Here is a 13,799-nt window from a genome sequence, read left to right as displayed (position 1 = left end):
GTTTGTCAGCCGCTGGCAGCAACAGTCCATGTCTAGATCACTGTGCTAGATTGGCCCTCCCCTCAGGCTTGTAATTCCAAATATCAAGACTCATCAGGGATTGGAGGCCCCAGACAAATTCACCATTTTGTCAGTGGGACAGCAAATTCTCACAGGTTTGAGGCTCCCTCTTGGCCTTTTCCTGAACTCGCATAGAATTTTCTTCTGCACTCACCAGTTCACGCTTCACTGGTCGAGATGCTACGCTGTCAGTATGTACTTCTGCTACGAAGGACGTGCGGTGGCTGGATAGCTTCTTGTGATACCTGAGTTTTAATTGAATTGCTGAGACGTTATTTTCGAATGCCTTTGTGCCGCCGATAGCCATGGTCAGTGGCATCATATGTTTAGGTTGTCTGTCGGTCCATTCAGCTGTATGCACATTGGACTCAAGGATGAACTGAGTGAGTGGTCAAACAAAGGTCCAGGTCACTGTGACCTCACAAAACAAGTTTTTGGCCATAACTCATGCACTAATTATGACAACATTTCACACAAATATCTAATATCTAATCCAACAACGAAGTGATGACATTTTATATTATTTTAAACTTAGTGTCCAATATTCAACACCATAACCCAGGTTGTTATTATATTTCACATTTGATTTGATTGTGTAAATCTGTGCTGTCAAAAAAACGTAACAACGTCAAGATAAATCAATTTTCCTTACTAACCCTGCATCGCAAATCACAACTTTGCTTCAAGGAGCTTCACGTTCTGTACAACAAACAACATCCTCTATCCTTCGAGCCATCCACCCTCTAACCTCAACCTCGACTCGGATGAGGAGCAGTTCCTTCAAAGTCTTCACTAAACATATATTATGCGAGTCTGGACAGACAGGGATGGAAAGTGCAACTTGACTGGTTGACAGGGGCATACAACCGTGAAGCGGTTTATCACATTCTACGACCAATAGCATGAATGAAAGTAATTCATTGCCATGGGACAAATTCATTGTGCTGGGAAGGGTAGGTCAGGAATGACATTAATGATTTGTACTGCTTTTGTACTCCTAACTGAGGATTACAAGGTCGTAGACATTTAACACAAACCTTTAAATGCTGAAGAAAATCCTCACACATTTCTTCATCATCTGTCTGTTTACTTCTCAGTCCGTCTGTCCTGAGCTCAAGACCAATGAAAGGATTTCTTTATACCTTTATGTGTCCATCATAGAAATATCATCGATTTAACATGATGAGAGGAGAATTATAAAAGCATCACACAAATGCACTTATAAACTAGCACACCCTCACAAAAGCATTTCAGCTTAGCTATACTTTGAAAAGAAATTTTTAAAAGCCCGTTCTTAATGGCTACCACTTAGATATGCCTGGGTCAAATCCCTTAGTTAAAGACCTTCATGATCAAGCCTCTGGAGTGGCTCGACTTTTGCCTCACCGTAACCCCATATCTAAATTTGAAAATGTTTAAAGAGATTTCACAGCCTAAAAAGGACATCAGAAGCACAGTGCCATCTGCAGGCTGTCAAGAGTGTGTTCCAACTCACACCCACAGACCTCTTCCGCCCAAGGTATTCAGCAATTAGAGCAATGTCTCATTTGATTACAGTGGAACCAGATTGCCCTCATGAAGGCATGTCGCTGCCAACTGATGTTAATTTTCATCAGGAAGATGTGAAGCCTTGCTACTTTCCCTACTACTTTGTCAGAACCACCTATCAAGGTCAATTTGCCTCACTAGAGATGAGAAGCAGGTCCCTCCATGTCCTTGTTGTGCATTTTGTTGTGTTCAAGGCTTCTGTTGAATATTGCAAGATATAAGTCTTTTTCAATTGTATTTTTTTTTCCCAGGTTCTATTCTGAAAAAGCTTCTACACACTGGAAATTCATTCAAGGTAAGTGTTGTTTTAATTGCTAGATGATATGAAAAATCACCATCTTCCAGCCACATTGATGCACTGTAACGCTGATGTGGTTAGCATTAATCTGTAAGCACACAGGTAGGTTGTGCATCTGTTAATATGTCCCCATCTCCTCCTGTCTAGATCCGCTGTGAGGGGATCCGTCTCTTCCTGCTGTGGCTGCAGGCCCTGAGGGACAATTGTGCTGAGGAGCAGTTCCTTATCTTTGCCTGTCTGGTGCCAGGATTCCCTGCTGTGCCCTCCACCAGAGGGCCCTGCACGCTTGACACCATCATTTACAACCCCTTCTCCAACCCCCCTGATGGTGAATATGAATGTTTCTACATGCATGAAATTGTAATGACATCGATTCTGAGACATCCACAGAGCCTGTGTTGCATTGAGGGTGGTCATTTAGGTCACGTAAAACATGCTAAACTGATATATCGGATTCTGTAGGCTCCTTCTCTGCCTACACTTAACTAAGGTTTTGGTATCTGTGACTCTGAGCAGCCAAGGTGGTGCCTGAGGAGATTACCCCGCTGGTTCCAGCTGTGGTAGGAGAGAAGGTTGCAGATGACCAGACCTGTTACATCCTCGAAACCCTGCTCAAGTACATGGTCATCCAGGTAAGAACTAATTGTACCAGAACAAAAGACTGCACTACACTACACAACTATTTGCCAGACTATGCAGGGGCTACAATGTGTTTGCTATAACCTAATCTCAGGTTTGAACTGAATCCCTTCCCAGAATGAGGTGACTGCATTGGCACAGGTTATATTGTAGTGCAGGTTTGCATGTGAGGTGAAGGGACAAATGTTTGCTGGTCATGATCAGCGGTTAGGTACAGTTGTGATGCAAATTGATCTTGATCCAGCTTTTTTTCCCCAATTTTTGTTTGAATTACTTTTAAAGGCTTCATTCTACCTGTATCTTCAGACCAGTTAAGGATCAAAGGATGTAATTCATCTTTTTTAACAGCCTAAATTTTATACTATATTGGTATGAGGGGGTCTCCCAAACACTTCTTGGGCATGACGGTGCTTAAACACTGACAGTCATTGCAGAAATACATCACCTGTATATATAGAATATTCCATCTCAGCATATAGAGTACTGTGCAAAAGTTTTAGGCAGGTGTGAAGAAATGCTGTAAAGTAAGAATTCTTTCAAAAATATAAAATAGAATTGTTTATTTTTATCGATTTTACCAAATGCAAAGTGAGCGATCAGGAGAAAAATCTAAAACCAATCAATAGTTGGTGTGACCACCCTTTGCCTTTAAAAACAGCATCAATTCTTCTTGTGAGGGAATTTCACAAAAGTGAGGGAATTTGCAGGGTCGTAGTCAGGTGTATGATTAACCAATTATACCAAACAGGTGCTAATGATCATTCATTTCACATGTAGGTTGAAACACAGTCATTAACTGAAATAGACACTGCTGAGTAGGAGGTTTAAAACTGGATGAAGAGCAGCCAAACTCTGCTACCGAGGTGAGGTTGTGGAGGACAGGTTCATGTCACACGTCATCACGGCAAGACTGAGCACAGCAACAAGACACAAGGTAGTTCTACTGCATCAGCAAGGTCTCTCCCAGGCAAAGATTTCAAAGCAGACTGGGGTTTCAAAGTGTGCTGTTCAAGCTCTTTTGAAGAAGCACAAAGAAACAGGCAACACTAAGGACGCGGCGGTCAGCCAAGAAAACTGTGCAGCAGATGAGACACGTTATGCTTACTTCCCAGACGGCAGTGGGTCGTCCCTCAATCGGAAGGTCGGTGGTTCGATCCCCGGTTCCTATGAGTCAGCATGTCAAAGTGTCCTTGGGCAAGACACTGAACCCCAACTTGCCCCTGAAGCACAGCTTGAGTGTGTGAATGTGTGTGAAAGAATAATCTCCTCCAATTTAGAGTCCTTCTGTGTGAATGGGTGAATGAGGATGTAATGTAAAAGCGCTTTGAGTAGACAAAATGACTAGAAAGGTGCTGATCATCATCTCAGAAGTAGCAGAAACCAGTGGGACCCAGGTACACCCACCTACTGTCCAGAGAAGTCTGGTCAGTAGTGGTCTTCATGGAAGAATTGCGGCCAAAAAGCCAAACCTCCGACATGGAAACATGGCCAAGCGGCTCAACAAAACACAGGAACTGGGGTGCAGAAAAATGGCAGCAGGTGCTCTGGACTGATCAGTCAAAATTTGAAATATTTGGCTGCAGCATAAAGCAGGTTGTTCACCGAAGGGCAGGAGTGAAGCAGGTGGAGGTTCCTTACACGTTTGGGGCTGCATTTCTGCAAATGGAGTTGGGGATCTGGTCTGGATCACTGGTGTCCTCAATGCTAAGAAATACAGGCAGCTACTTATCCATTATGCAATGCCATCAGGGAGGCGTCTGATTGGCCCCAAATTTATTGTGCAGCAGGACAAGGACCCCAAACATACAGCCAATGTCAGCATAAAGAAGAACAAAGAGTCCTGGAAGTGATGGTGTGGCCCCCACAGAGCCCTGATATTAACATCATCGAGTCTGTCTGGGACTGCATGAAGAGACAGAAGGATCTGAGGCAGCCGACATCCACAGAAGATCAGTGGTTGTTCTCAGGATGTTTGGAACAACCTGCCTGCCGAGTTGCTTCAAAAGCACCGTGCAAGTGTCCCTAGAAGAATTGCTGCTGTTTTGAAGGCAAAGGGAGGTCACACCACATATTGATTCGACTTAAATATTTCTTCTGTTCGCTCACTTTTCATTTTGTAAATTGCTGAAAAATTTTAAAAAAAACAAGTTTTATATTTTTGAAAGCATTCTTACTTTACTGCATTTCTTCACACCTGCCTAAAACTTTTGCACAATGCTGTCTTTTGGTTTCGTAGTGTATGTGTTGTCATGAGTATTATTGTTATTAGTGTTAATGTGAGAGCTCAGGTAGATTGTAATCCCTGTCTTGTACAACAGTGAGATGAAAAGCTAAATACAATAGCTGTTGTTAAGTGTGCAATGTGGTATGTTAAAGTTTTGTGTTCCTAACCCAAACCATATCCCTCTGAATCCCCTTTGTAGGAGCAACCTTCAAGCTATTGTGTTGCGAACAATGCACTGTCGCTGTCTGAGTGATGGTGGAACCATCTTTTCAGCCTGTCGCCTGACCTTGTCTTGTCTGCCTTTGTGCTCTGTCTGCCAGGCATCCAGTTTAGAATGGAAGAATAAAGAGAACCAGGACACAGGCTTCAGGTTTCTCTTCAGTCTGTTCAAGAAGTACTACCTTCCACATCTATTCCCCTCCTTCACCAAGCTTACAAATCTCTACAAGCCTTTATTAGGTAAGCTGACATACAGTGTGTAGATATATGCTTGCCTTTGTGCTGAAGCCTTTTCAAAGTGAGTATTCTTTTACGGCAAAGCTAGACGCATTGCACTTGAACTCAAAAGCTGCTCTCAGGGTAGTAAAATCTCAGTTTGACAGTTAGTAAAGTCTGTTTATGTTGCATTTTTGCATACTTGTACTCTCCATATGCGTCACAATTCATTCTGCAGGCTGGTTCAATGAAAAAATTGAAAAGTAACTAATAAGTTAAAAGGAGTGAGAGAGCAAGGAGGAGGAGAGAGCAAGCATGAAATTACAGTTATATTTGGCATGACACAAACCCCTCTTCAATTTGGAGTCAGACATTTATTGCTTTGTTTTATTATTGTACCATTTACCACTTTTTATTAGATCATTATATAGAAAAATACTGCTTAAACAATATTTTAGGAACAATATTTTACAATATTCACCCTAAATCTGATTAATAAAGGTTGGGCTATGTGCAAAATAAGTAAGTGAGTTGCTATTGCAAAAGGGGGTTAAACCTCTAGTTACTTTCCTCACCCCATAATATTTATTTAAGATATACCCCCCCCTTGATGAATTTAAGTGCAAGTGTTTTTCAAAGCTGCAGTAACATTGTAAGTTTAACTGCACAAATAAGAAGGGCTGATGTATGATGTGTGCAGAACAGATTCTAAAACAGAAAAGTATAATAAGTAAGTAATAATAATAATGATAATAATAAAACAATAAAACATCTACTGCTTGTTCAGTTCCTGAGGTTTTATGGTTGAGTGAACAAATTTTGATTCAGCTGGAAAAAGTACATCTGGAGTTGATATTTCATGTCTCTCTCTCTCTCTCTCTCTTTGTCTTTCTGTCCCTCTGCTGTCACCATCCTTTACTCCTCATCCCATTGCATCGCTCAATTAGACCTCCCTCACCACAGACCAAAACCCTTGTATGTGCCAGTGACACGGAACAATGAGAGCACCTTCTGCACAAGGGACCAGTACCTGGCACCCCGTGTGGCCTTCATCACCTGGCTGGTAACCTTCTTCCTGGAGAAGAAGTATGTCAGCAGTGCTGCTGCGGCGCAGAGCGCCAAGAACGGCACCGAGGTCATTCCCAAACTCATCCAGGTGAGTGTGACAGTACCATTCTGTTTTTTTTCCCACCGTGCTGTCATTGAGGATGGAGGAGGACGGCTGTTAGGAATGTCTTTTTGCTGCAAAGCCCCTGAGCACTGTATCTACATAAAGACACCTAGGCACAAAAGTGCAAACAAGTTATATTGTGAAGAAAATATTCACGCACATGTATAGTTAATTAATCCTTTAAAATACTATAGTACACATTGCAAAAATGCACTGAAATTCACTTGCAATCACAGATAAGATCTTAAGTTCAGGTAGTATGTACATATATCTTATAAACAATAGCAAAGTTGTAGAATATCAGCTCACAAAAATATTTTTTTATTCTTAAACAGTTTTTGGTGCCAAATAAAGTAAAGCAAATGACAACAATAACAAAAGTCTAACATCACAACCCACAACCCCCTGCAGTCCTGAAAAACCAGTCCTGACCACTAATACTCATGGTGGTCAGTTTTGTATTTATTATATATACGTGTTTGATATAATACACAGGGATTTATATTGAGTTTATACAGTTTTTTGGCTAGTTTCCCTTTACATGACAATAAATAAATAGAGTGGCAGTAATCACAGGGAGAGAAAGAAAGAAATTAAATGTAAAATGGAATATTCTAATGATTACACGCAGGTGAGAATCATTTTTCGGTAATGACCAATAACAGTATCTCATTCCACACAGAAATGACCATAAAACACAACTAATTGGCTAAAAGATGTCAAGTCAATGAGACTCTAGCGACCGTTTATTTAACTGTGCCGAGGCAGCCCTATAGCGTACTGAGGGACTCTCACTTTTCACTGTCTCTGGTGCCCAGACTGTCACTGCAGGCAGTAGCAGCCAAGAGAAGGAGAAGGATAAGACATCAGATGTGGATACGAATGGGCCAGCGGGGGAGCCTGAAAAGAGCCACTCCAACAGCAGCACGCTGTCGGATCGACGGCCCAGCGATTCCAGTTTGTGTAGCATCGAGGAGGAGCACCGCTATGTCTATGACATGGTGCACGCCATCCTGCTTTCCACCAGGGACAATGTTAATTTTGTCAACGAAGTCTTCCACCAGGTACAGCGTAGTCATTGAACAATGTTTCTTTGTTTGATGTTATTAGCAATTACATTGGAGGTATAGTTTTCATTTTGGGTAATGATTAGAGTGCAGACTGGATGGTGACACTGTGATAACATGTGCTATGTTGCCCTCTGCTGGCTATATGGTAACACAACCTCAAGATCCTTCCTATTACCAGACCACCATCATAATTCTGTAATAGCTCAAATGAGCCCTTATTTCCCCTCCTAAGGCCTTCCTGCTGCCGTCCTGTGAGGCATCAGCAACCAGGAAGGTGATCAAAGTGTACAGGAAGTGGATCCTGCAGGAGAAGCCCAGCTTCATGACAGAGCCAGACACAACTACCCAGAGAGATGAAGTGGATGACAGTTCTGAAGAGATATGCAGCACTGAGGCTAACAGCGTGCACACACAGGTGAAACCTTTGATACAGACAATGAAAATATATTTCCCTGGCATACATACAGTATATACTAATCTTGTGATGTGTTATTATATAGTAAAGGAGAGGGGTCGGTACTGTAGCTTAGACACTTGCACCTATGAAGAAGCCTAGTTTGGATGTTAAGAATAATGTACATACAATATATAATAGGAAATGTGATCGATTAAGCATTCAGCATACACACCATCAGGTCATGTGTTAGAGATTACAAAGGATTGTAAGTGTTTCTGGTTAATCTGAAAAGGATAACTTTTTGACTTTTAGTGCAGTTAGAACTGTAAACTAAAGTGCAAGCTAAAACACACATGTTATGGAGGTCTCGAACAAACAATATCGTAGCTTACGTCTACTGACCAATTGACCGACTGGCCTTGTCTTCCACCAGGCGTTGGAGAGTCATGGGCACAGGCGATCGTCCAGCTGGGGGAGGACTTACTCATTCAGCAGCGCCATCAGTCGAGGGTTTCTCACTGAGGGGCAGAACAGGGACATCAAGGCTGGTATCCAGCCCACACTACAGGTCTGTCTCTTTGCTCAAGTGTTTTTTTTTCCTGAGATCACAGCAGAACAATATCTACTGTATGGACTTTGTCCATTGTTAATATTGTCTTTCTTTTGTTTTTGTTTTCTGCTGTATGTTCAACTTAACTGTGTCTTCATGCACCTATGTAGGTGTTCCTGACCAACTCATCCAATGTGTTCTTGTTGGAGCCATGCCAGGATGTACCTAAACTTCTGGATAACCAGGTTGAAGTGTGCAAGGGTGTTCTGAGCATCTACCGGCACATGATCATGGAGCACACGATGAACACACAGACATGGTCAGTGAGATATTCAGACACACATTTTTCCAGTTATTCCCTCATGACTGTCAAAAGTTATCTGATTTTTATTTGATGCTTTCGCCTTACTTTTTAAATGTTTTTACACTGTTCTGTGTTCTGCAGGGAGCAGATGCTGCAGGTACTGCTGAGGATCACAGAGGCAGTGATGAAGAGGCCACAGGAAAACCAAAGAAAAGACAGCTTTGCTGAAAGTTTAGCATCTATACTCTTTAGGGTATGTCTGCAGCTGTTTTTCTTTTACATTAACTGATATAAAGGCTATTTTATATTCATATCTGAAAAAGAGAGGATGGAATGAAGTGGATATGTCCTCATCCCTACTTTCAGTAATCTTTTTTACTATTGTACATTGAATGTACATAATTGTGTGCAATGTCCTTGATGAGTTGTGTTCGTGCGTGTGTGTGTGTGTGTGTGTGTGTGTGTGTGTGTTGGATGAATAGGTTGTTGACATATAGGTAGATACACTAGACCAAATTAGATGTATCTGTGTGTTAGAATTCTGCCTTCACATCTTATCAAGGGCTGGAATTCATAGCTGCAGCCCTGTCTGTCAGTGCCAATTCATCTTTCCTTGTCTCATCTTGCATTCAGACCATCATTGTGGCGTGGGTGCGAGCCAACCTGTGTGTATTTATCTCCCGGGAGCTATGGGACGAGCTGCTGGCAGTGCTGTCCTCTCTTACCTGCTGGGAGGAGCTGGTGACAGAGTGGGCCAGCATCATGGACTCGCTGACGGCTGTGCTGGCACGCTCTGTTTATGGCCTGGACATGGCCAACCTGCCTCTGGACAAACTCAGCGAGCAAAAGGAGAAGAAGCAGAGAGGACGTGGTGAGGGGAGGAATGGGGAGAGAAATGACAATGGGGATGGCTAGAATTTGGGAGAAAAGGGTTTGAAATTGACTTGGTTACTTCATGGCTGAGCCTCGTTTTTTCCTACATTTGGCGTTATGATGGTTGGCTCTCACTTTGACAGGAAAAAGTTATTCCTGTTGATCAGAGGAAAGACCTGAGGTGGTCAAAATAACATTTGTGAAGGCTTTAAATGTCTAAGCTGACACAAATGACACCTCGCCTCACCTTTTGAAACAACTGTTTAGAGCTCACAGTGAGTCAATCAAGTCAACCACCAGATAATTATTCAGCAATCTGAAAGTTGATTAATTTATTCAATCTGTCATTTAAGATAAGTGAACATAATACTTTTCCAGCTTTTTAAGATATTAAGATATGTGGATTTTTCTCTGTTTTGTGTCATTTTAAATTGAATAACATTGAGTATTTGACTTGTTGGCTAAACAGTACACCTGTGGCACATTAAACGGCCCAAATGTCATCTATCAGTGTGCCCCGTTGTCAAACAGATTGTCTTTGTCAGACCAAAGTCAGAAATGTTCGACTCCAACGCATCGCAGCTTTAAGTTTGTGCTTGACGATCATCTCACGCTAATTCAGATTATAAGGAAATGGACAATTAGACATTGACACTGACAGCCACTACAGCAGTGTGTGGTTGTTTATATTACAATGACAAGGTTTTTAAGGTCACAAATACCATAACCATAATTATCCTTTAAGGCTTAAAACCACTGTCTTGCATGTGAGCAGATGTTGGTGGTTCTAAATCCAAATATGTCTGTGGGTGGCTTTGCCATCAATCGGACACTCTTGCGCTTCCGCGGCTGGGGCGTTCTTTGCCCCCCTACTAACAATCAATAAAAGATTATACAATAAATGAATGTACATCACCACAGTGCTCAGAAAGTGTTGTTCTCTGCATTTCAGGGGTGATCCAAGACTCCCAGAAGGCAGCAGCAGTGGCACGCTCCTTCTCACTCAGTTGGAGGAACCAAGGGGAGCAAGTTGGGTCAGGAGCTCAGGAGCCTATGAGGATTCGGTCCGCCACTACATCAGGAGCTCCTGGTGTGGAGAAAGCCCGTAACAATGTTCGACAGAAGGCCTCTGGTAAGTGCTTCTGATATTAGTGATAACAGTGTTGTTGTATCTATACCGTCAAAGCCAGCAAAAATAAAATATAAAGGGGTGGCTTTTATAAAACTGATATGTACCATTCTATATCCATGCTGTATTAATCTTTTGGCTTTGTGTGGGCCGGCGCAGTGGGAGCAGCACAGTACTGATAAGCCTCTGGAACACAGTCTCAAACTATAGGGTTTATCTGACATATTGACTGGTTGCAAAAGCCTTCAGATAGGTCCGTGTGTACGCTAGCCCAGGTGTCGTTGAAAGGCCCAATACCAAAGACAAAGAGGCCGGCAGATGGCCCCCATTGTTCCCCTCACATGTCACTGGCCAATGTCAACATGTTTCCATGTCAGCTCGATTGCAGGCGTTCAGCACAATCCCCCTGACGACATGTCAAAGGCCAGCTTTGGACACTCATTGTCATTAGCTCAATTCAGGCACAGCAAACACCCCTTATCTGATAGGAATGTGGCAGGCTAATTATAAGTTGAGCTGGAAGGCAGTAGACTTGTAACTAGCTGCAGTGCCTGTCTTGCTTGTCTTAATTTTGTCTAGACGGAATCTTAATGTGGAGGATAAAAGATGATCCCGTTTTTGTTTCCTGGCCTTCCGCCTCCCCAATTACCACCAGCGTGCTAAAATTACGAGCTTGTTGAGCTCACAGCAAATGTATTTGTGCCTAAAGGATGAAGTCTTATAAGGGCAGTGGGTGTGTGTGTGTGTGTGTGTGTGTGTGTGTGTGTGTGTGTGTGCTGACACATCTATTATGTGTCTCATGTGAATGTTAATTCACCTGTTCTGTTAGTCTGTTTATTTGTATCCGCGTGCAAGAAAAGACGGACATTAAACACTACCGCTTCAAATTCCCTTCCCTTTCTTTGGCCTAATTGGATTTCTCCCACATTGATCTTCAAAGGCCTGACAGCCCTCCTCCCTACTCCTCAAGAGAAGGCCCACACATCAATTGCATGGCAGTTTTTGATAGTTTCATTAAGAGTGTAATTAATGCTCATTAATATGCATAAATGGGAAGCAGTGGCGGGCTGCAGCAGAGACGGTGTATCTCTCTCACTGAAAGGCATAATTAAAGTGTGCAGAAAGCAGAGAATAGAACTGTCCTCTTTCATTGCACTCTTTGAGATTAAGCCTGAAGTGCTATCCAGACACAATGGCGATGCCTCAGCATTGACAACTGTCAAAACTTGGCTGTTCTTGTGCATGCAAATACAAACTAATATTGTCCTGAGATCCTGTTTTGATAACGGAGAAAAAAGGGCTGGGTATTTCATTATGCTGCTCATTAAGCTTCGACAACTACAGGGATCCAGTTGAACCAGCTCTCATTCTACCATTGCTGTGATTGTTATCAGGTGTACGTTTTCTAATTAGTATCTAAGTTGTAATATCATTAGGTAATTTGATTTCGACAGAGGTTTTGGTGCACCGTTTAGGTTAAGCACCTCAGTGAAAATCATCCCATTCTCTTTATCCTAAGAACTGAATACTCCAGCCTAAGGCACAAATGCAAAACACAGCTTGAGGGTGTTAGCACGGTAGTATCTTAGTTTTTTTTATGAATGAATTAAAACGTTTTTTGACAGATTGTCAAGTGCCAATTGACAAAACAATTCATGTCATTCGCAATCTTTGTTTTAGTGTCTTGTGTCATGTCAAACAGTGCCAGTCTAACTTTGAGCCTGACTGGATGGCTTGGTCAATATTGTTTTATTTTATTTTATTGTATTTGGGGTATTTTATTGAACTGAGTCATTGATTTGTTTTTTCCTTATGTAATGCACTTACTTTAAAATGTGCTATATAAATAAAGTTTATTATTATTTTGATTTTTGAAACGCTCAAGTATGAGCGACAGTATTTCTCAGGCTTCAGTCTAAATATCAAATGTCAGTGCGATGCTGCATCTTACGCAGATCCTCAGTGACTCAGCCAGACTCTGGTTGTGCTTCACTTTATTTACTCTGCTTTCCTGATCAGGAATGTCTCTATGGTTTGAAACACTCTGTACTTTGCTGTTATTGAATACTGTCTTATTCCCTTTAACTCTTTTTCTGTTTCCACTGTCTTCTTTTTCCCCTTCTTTCCTTTTCCCTGATGGAAGCTAAGCGAAGCCAGTCCATCAGCAACTGTGTTCATCTATACGAGGCTTTGCCCACTACTAAAAGCGTTCCTATGCTGCTCCACACTGTGAGCTCTTTCTTGCCTGGTATCTCTTCTGGTAATTCTGCTTGCTCTCACAGACTCTCAGGTAAAGTGTATTCTGAGAGTTCCATGTGTTTGAGTGTTTGTGACCTCCGCCCTGCCCTGACCATCCATCTGTCGCTGCCTGTCATATTCTGCCACTTTCTGTGTGTGTTGTGACAGTATTTGGAGCAGAGAGGTTTATGTTTTAACACAAACTTAAGGACTGTCTTGTGCTTACTCATTGAAAATTTTAAAAATCTCTTGGGCAGCCCTGACATGTGTAGGAATACAGTCTATAACCAGAGTGTGTGTATGCATCACCACTGCATGTGTGCATGTCCTAATGTCTCTCCAATATTCTGATGAATGTGTCAATGCTGTGTCTTCAACTCCCTAAAAAACAACAAATGACACATCTCATTGTTTATCCATATAACTAACTACACGTCTTCTTTTCTCCTGTGTGTCAGATGTGGAGGAGTGTCAGCTGTCTGAATGTGGGGGAGAGGAGGAGCTGGGAGGCGGGGAAAGCCCTCTGCCACGTAGCAGCAGCACCTCAGACATCACCCAACAAATGTCTGACACTTCACCAGGTATATGCAAACGCAAACTTCATTTTAATGGCCCGCGCTTCACCTTCTTCTTAATATTTCTTGTCTTGACTGAAATTACACCCTTGGCTTCACATTGGGATTGTATTGAGGATGGATTCTGCTGAGCTAGGTGTAAACCATCTGGGAACTGGGAACAAGTTCACTTTAGTTGCCATTTTATTAATCACACCCTCGGCAATTTAGGACAATCCAATGCAATAGCATGGCAATAAATTCCAATCTTTGTCAAGCCTTTTATGTTCACTTTTTGTTGACATTGGG

General features: G+C 42.1%; 1 protein-coding gene across 2 annotated transcripts in view; it reads left to right on the top strand.

Annotated features, from left to right (window-relative positions):
• Positions 1 to 13,799, top strand: part of ralgapa2 (Ral GTPase activating protein catalytic subunit alpha 2) — an 89,651-nt gene that overhangs the window by 22,192 nt on the left and 53,660 nt on the right. For both annotated transcript variants that reach the window (XM_070841911.1, XM_070841910.1), the window contains exons 5-17: positions 1,860 to 1,903; positions 2,054 to 2,234; positions 2,423 to 2,538; positions 5,090 to 5,228; positions 6,152 to 6,360; positions 7,194 to 7,439; positions 7,678 to 7,860; positions 8,276 to 8,410; positions 8,563 to 8,711; positions 8,838 to 8,949; positions 9,330 to 9,567; positions 10,522 to 10,701; positions 13,395 to 13,517. In XM_070841911.1, coding sequence (XP_070698012.1) covers positions 1,860 to 1,903; positions 2,054 to 2,234; positions 2,423 to 2,538; positions 5,090 to 5,228; positions 6,152 to 6,360; positions 7,194 to 7,439; positions 7,678 to 7,860; positions 8,276 to 8,410; positions 8,563 to 8,711; positions 8,838 to 8,949; positions 9,330 to 9,567; positions 10,522 to 10,701; positions 13,395 to 13,517 — 2,055 coding nt within the window. The remainder of the gene's footprint in view (positions 1 to 1,859; positions 1,904 to 2,053; positions 2,235 to 2,422; positions 2,539 to 5,089; positions 5,229 to 6,151; positions 6,361 to 7,193; positions 7,440 to 7,677; positions 7,861 to 8,275; positions 8,411 to 8,562; positions 8,712 to 8,837; positions 8,950 to 9,329; positions 9,568 to 10,521; positions 10,702 to 13,394; positions 13,518 to 13,799) is intronic.

This window comes from Pempheris klunzingeri, chromosome 13 (assembly GCF_042242105.1).
Source record: "Pempheris klunzingeri isolate RE-2024b chromosome 13, fPemKlu1.hap1, whole genome shotgun sequence".
NCBI classification, from domain to species: Eukaryota; Metazoa; Chordata; class Actinopteri; order Acropomatiformes; family Pempheridae; genus Pempheris; species Pempheris klunzingeri.
Note: the sequence above shows the minus strand (reverse complement) of the source record. Positions and strands in the feature narration are given on the sequence as shown.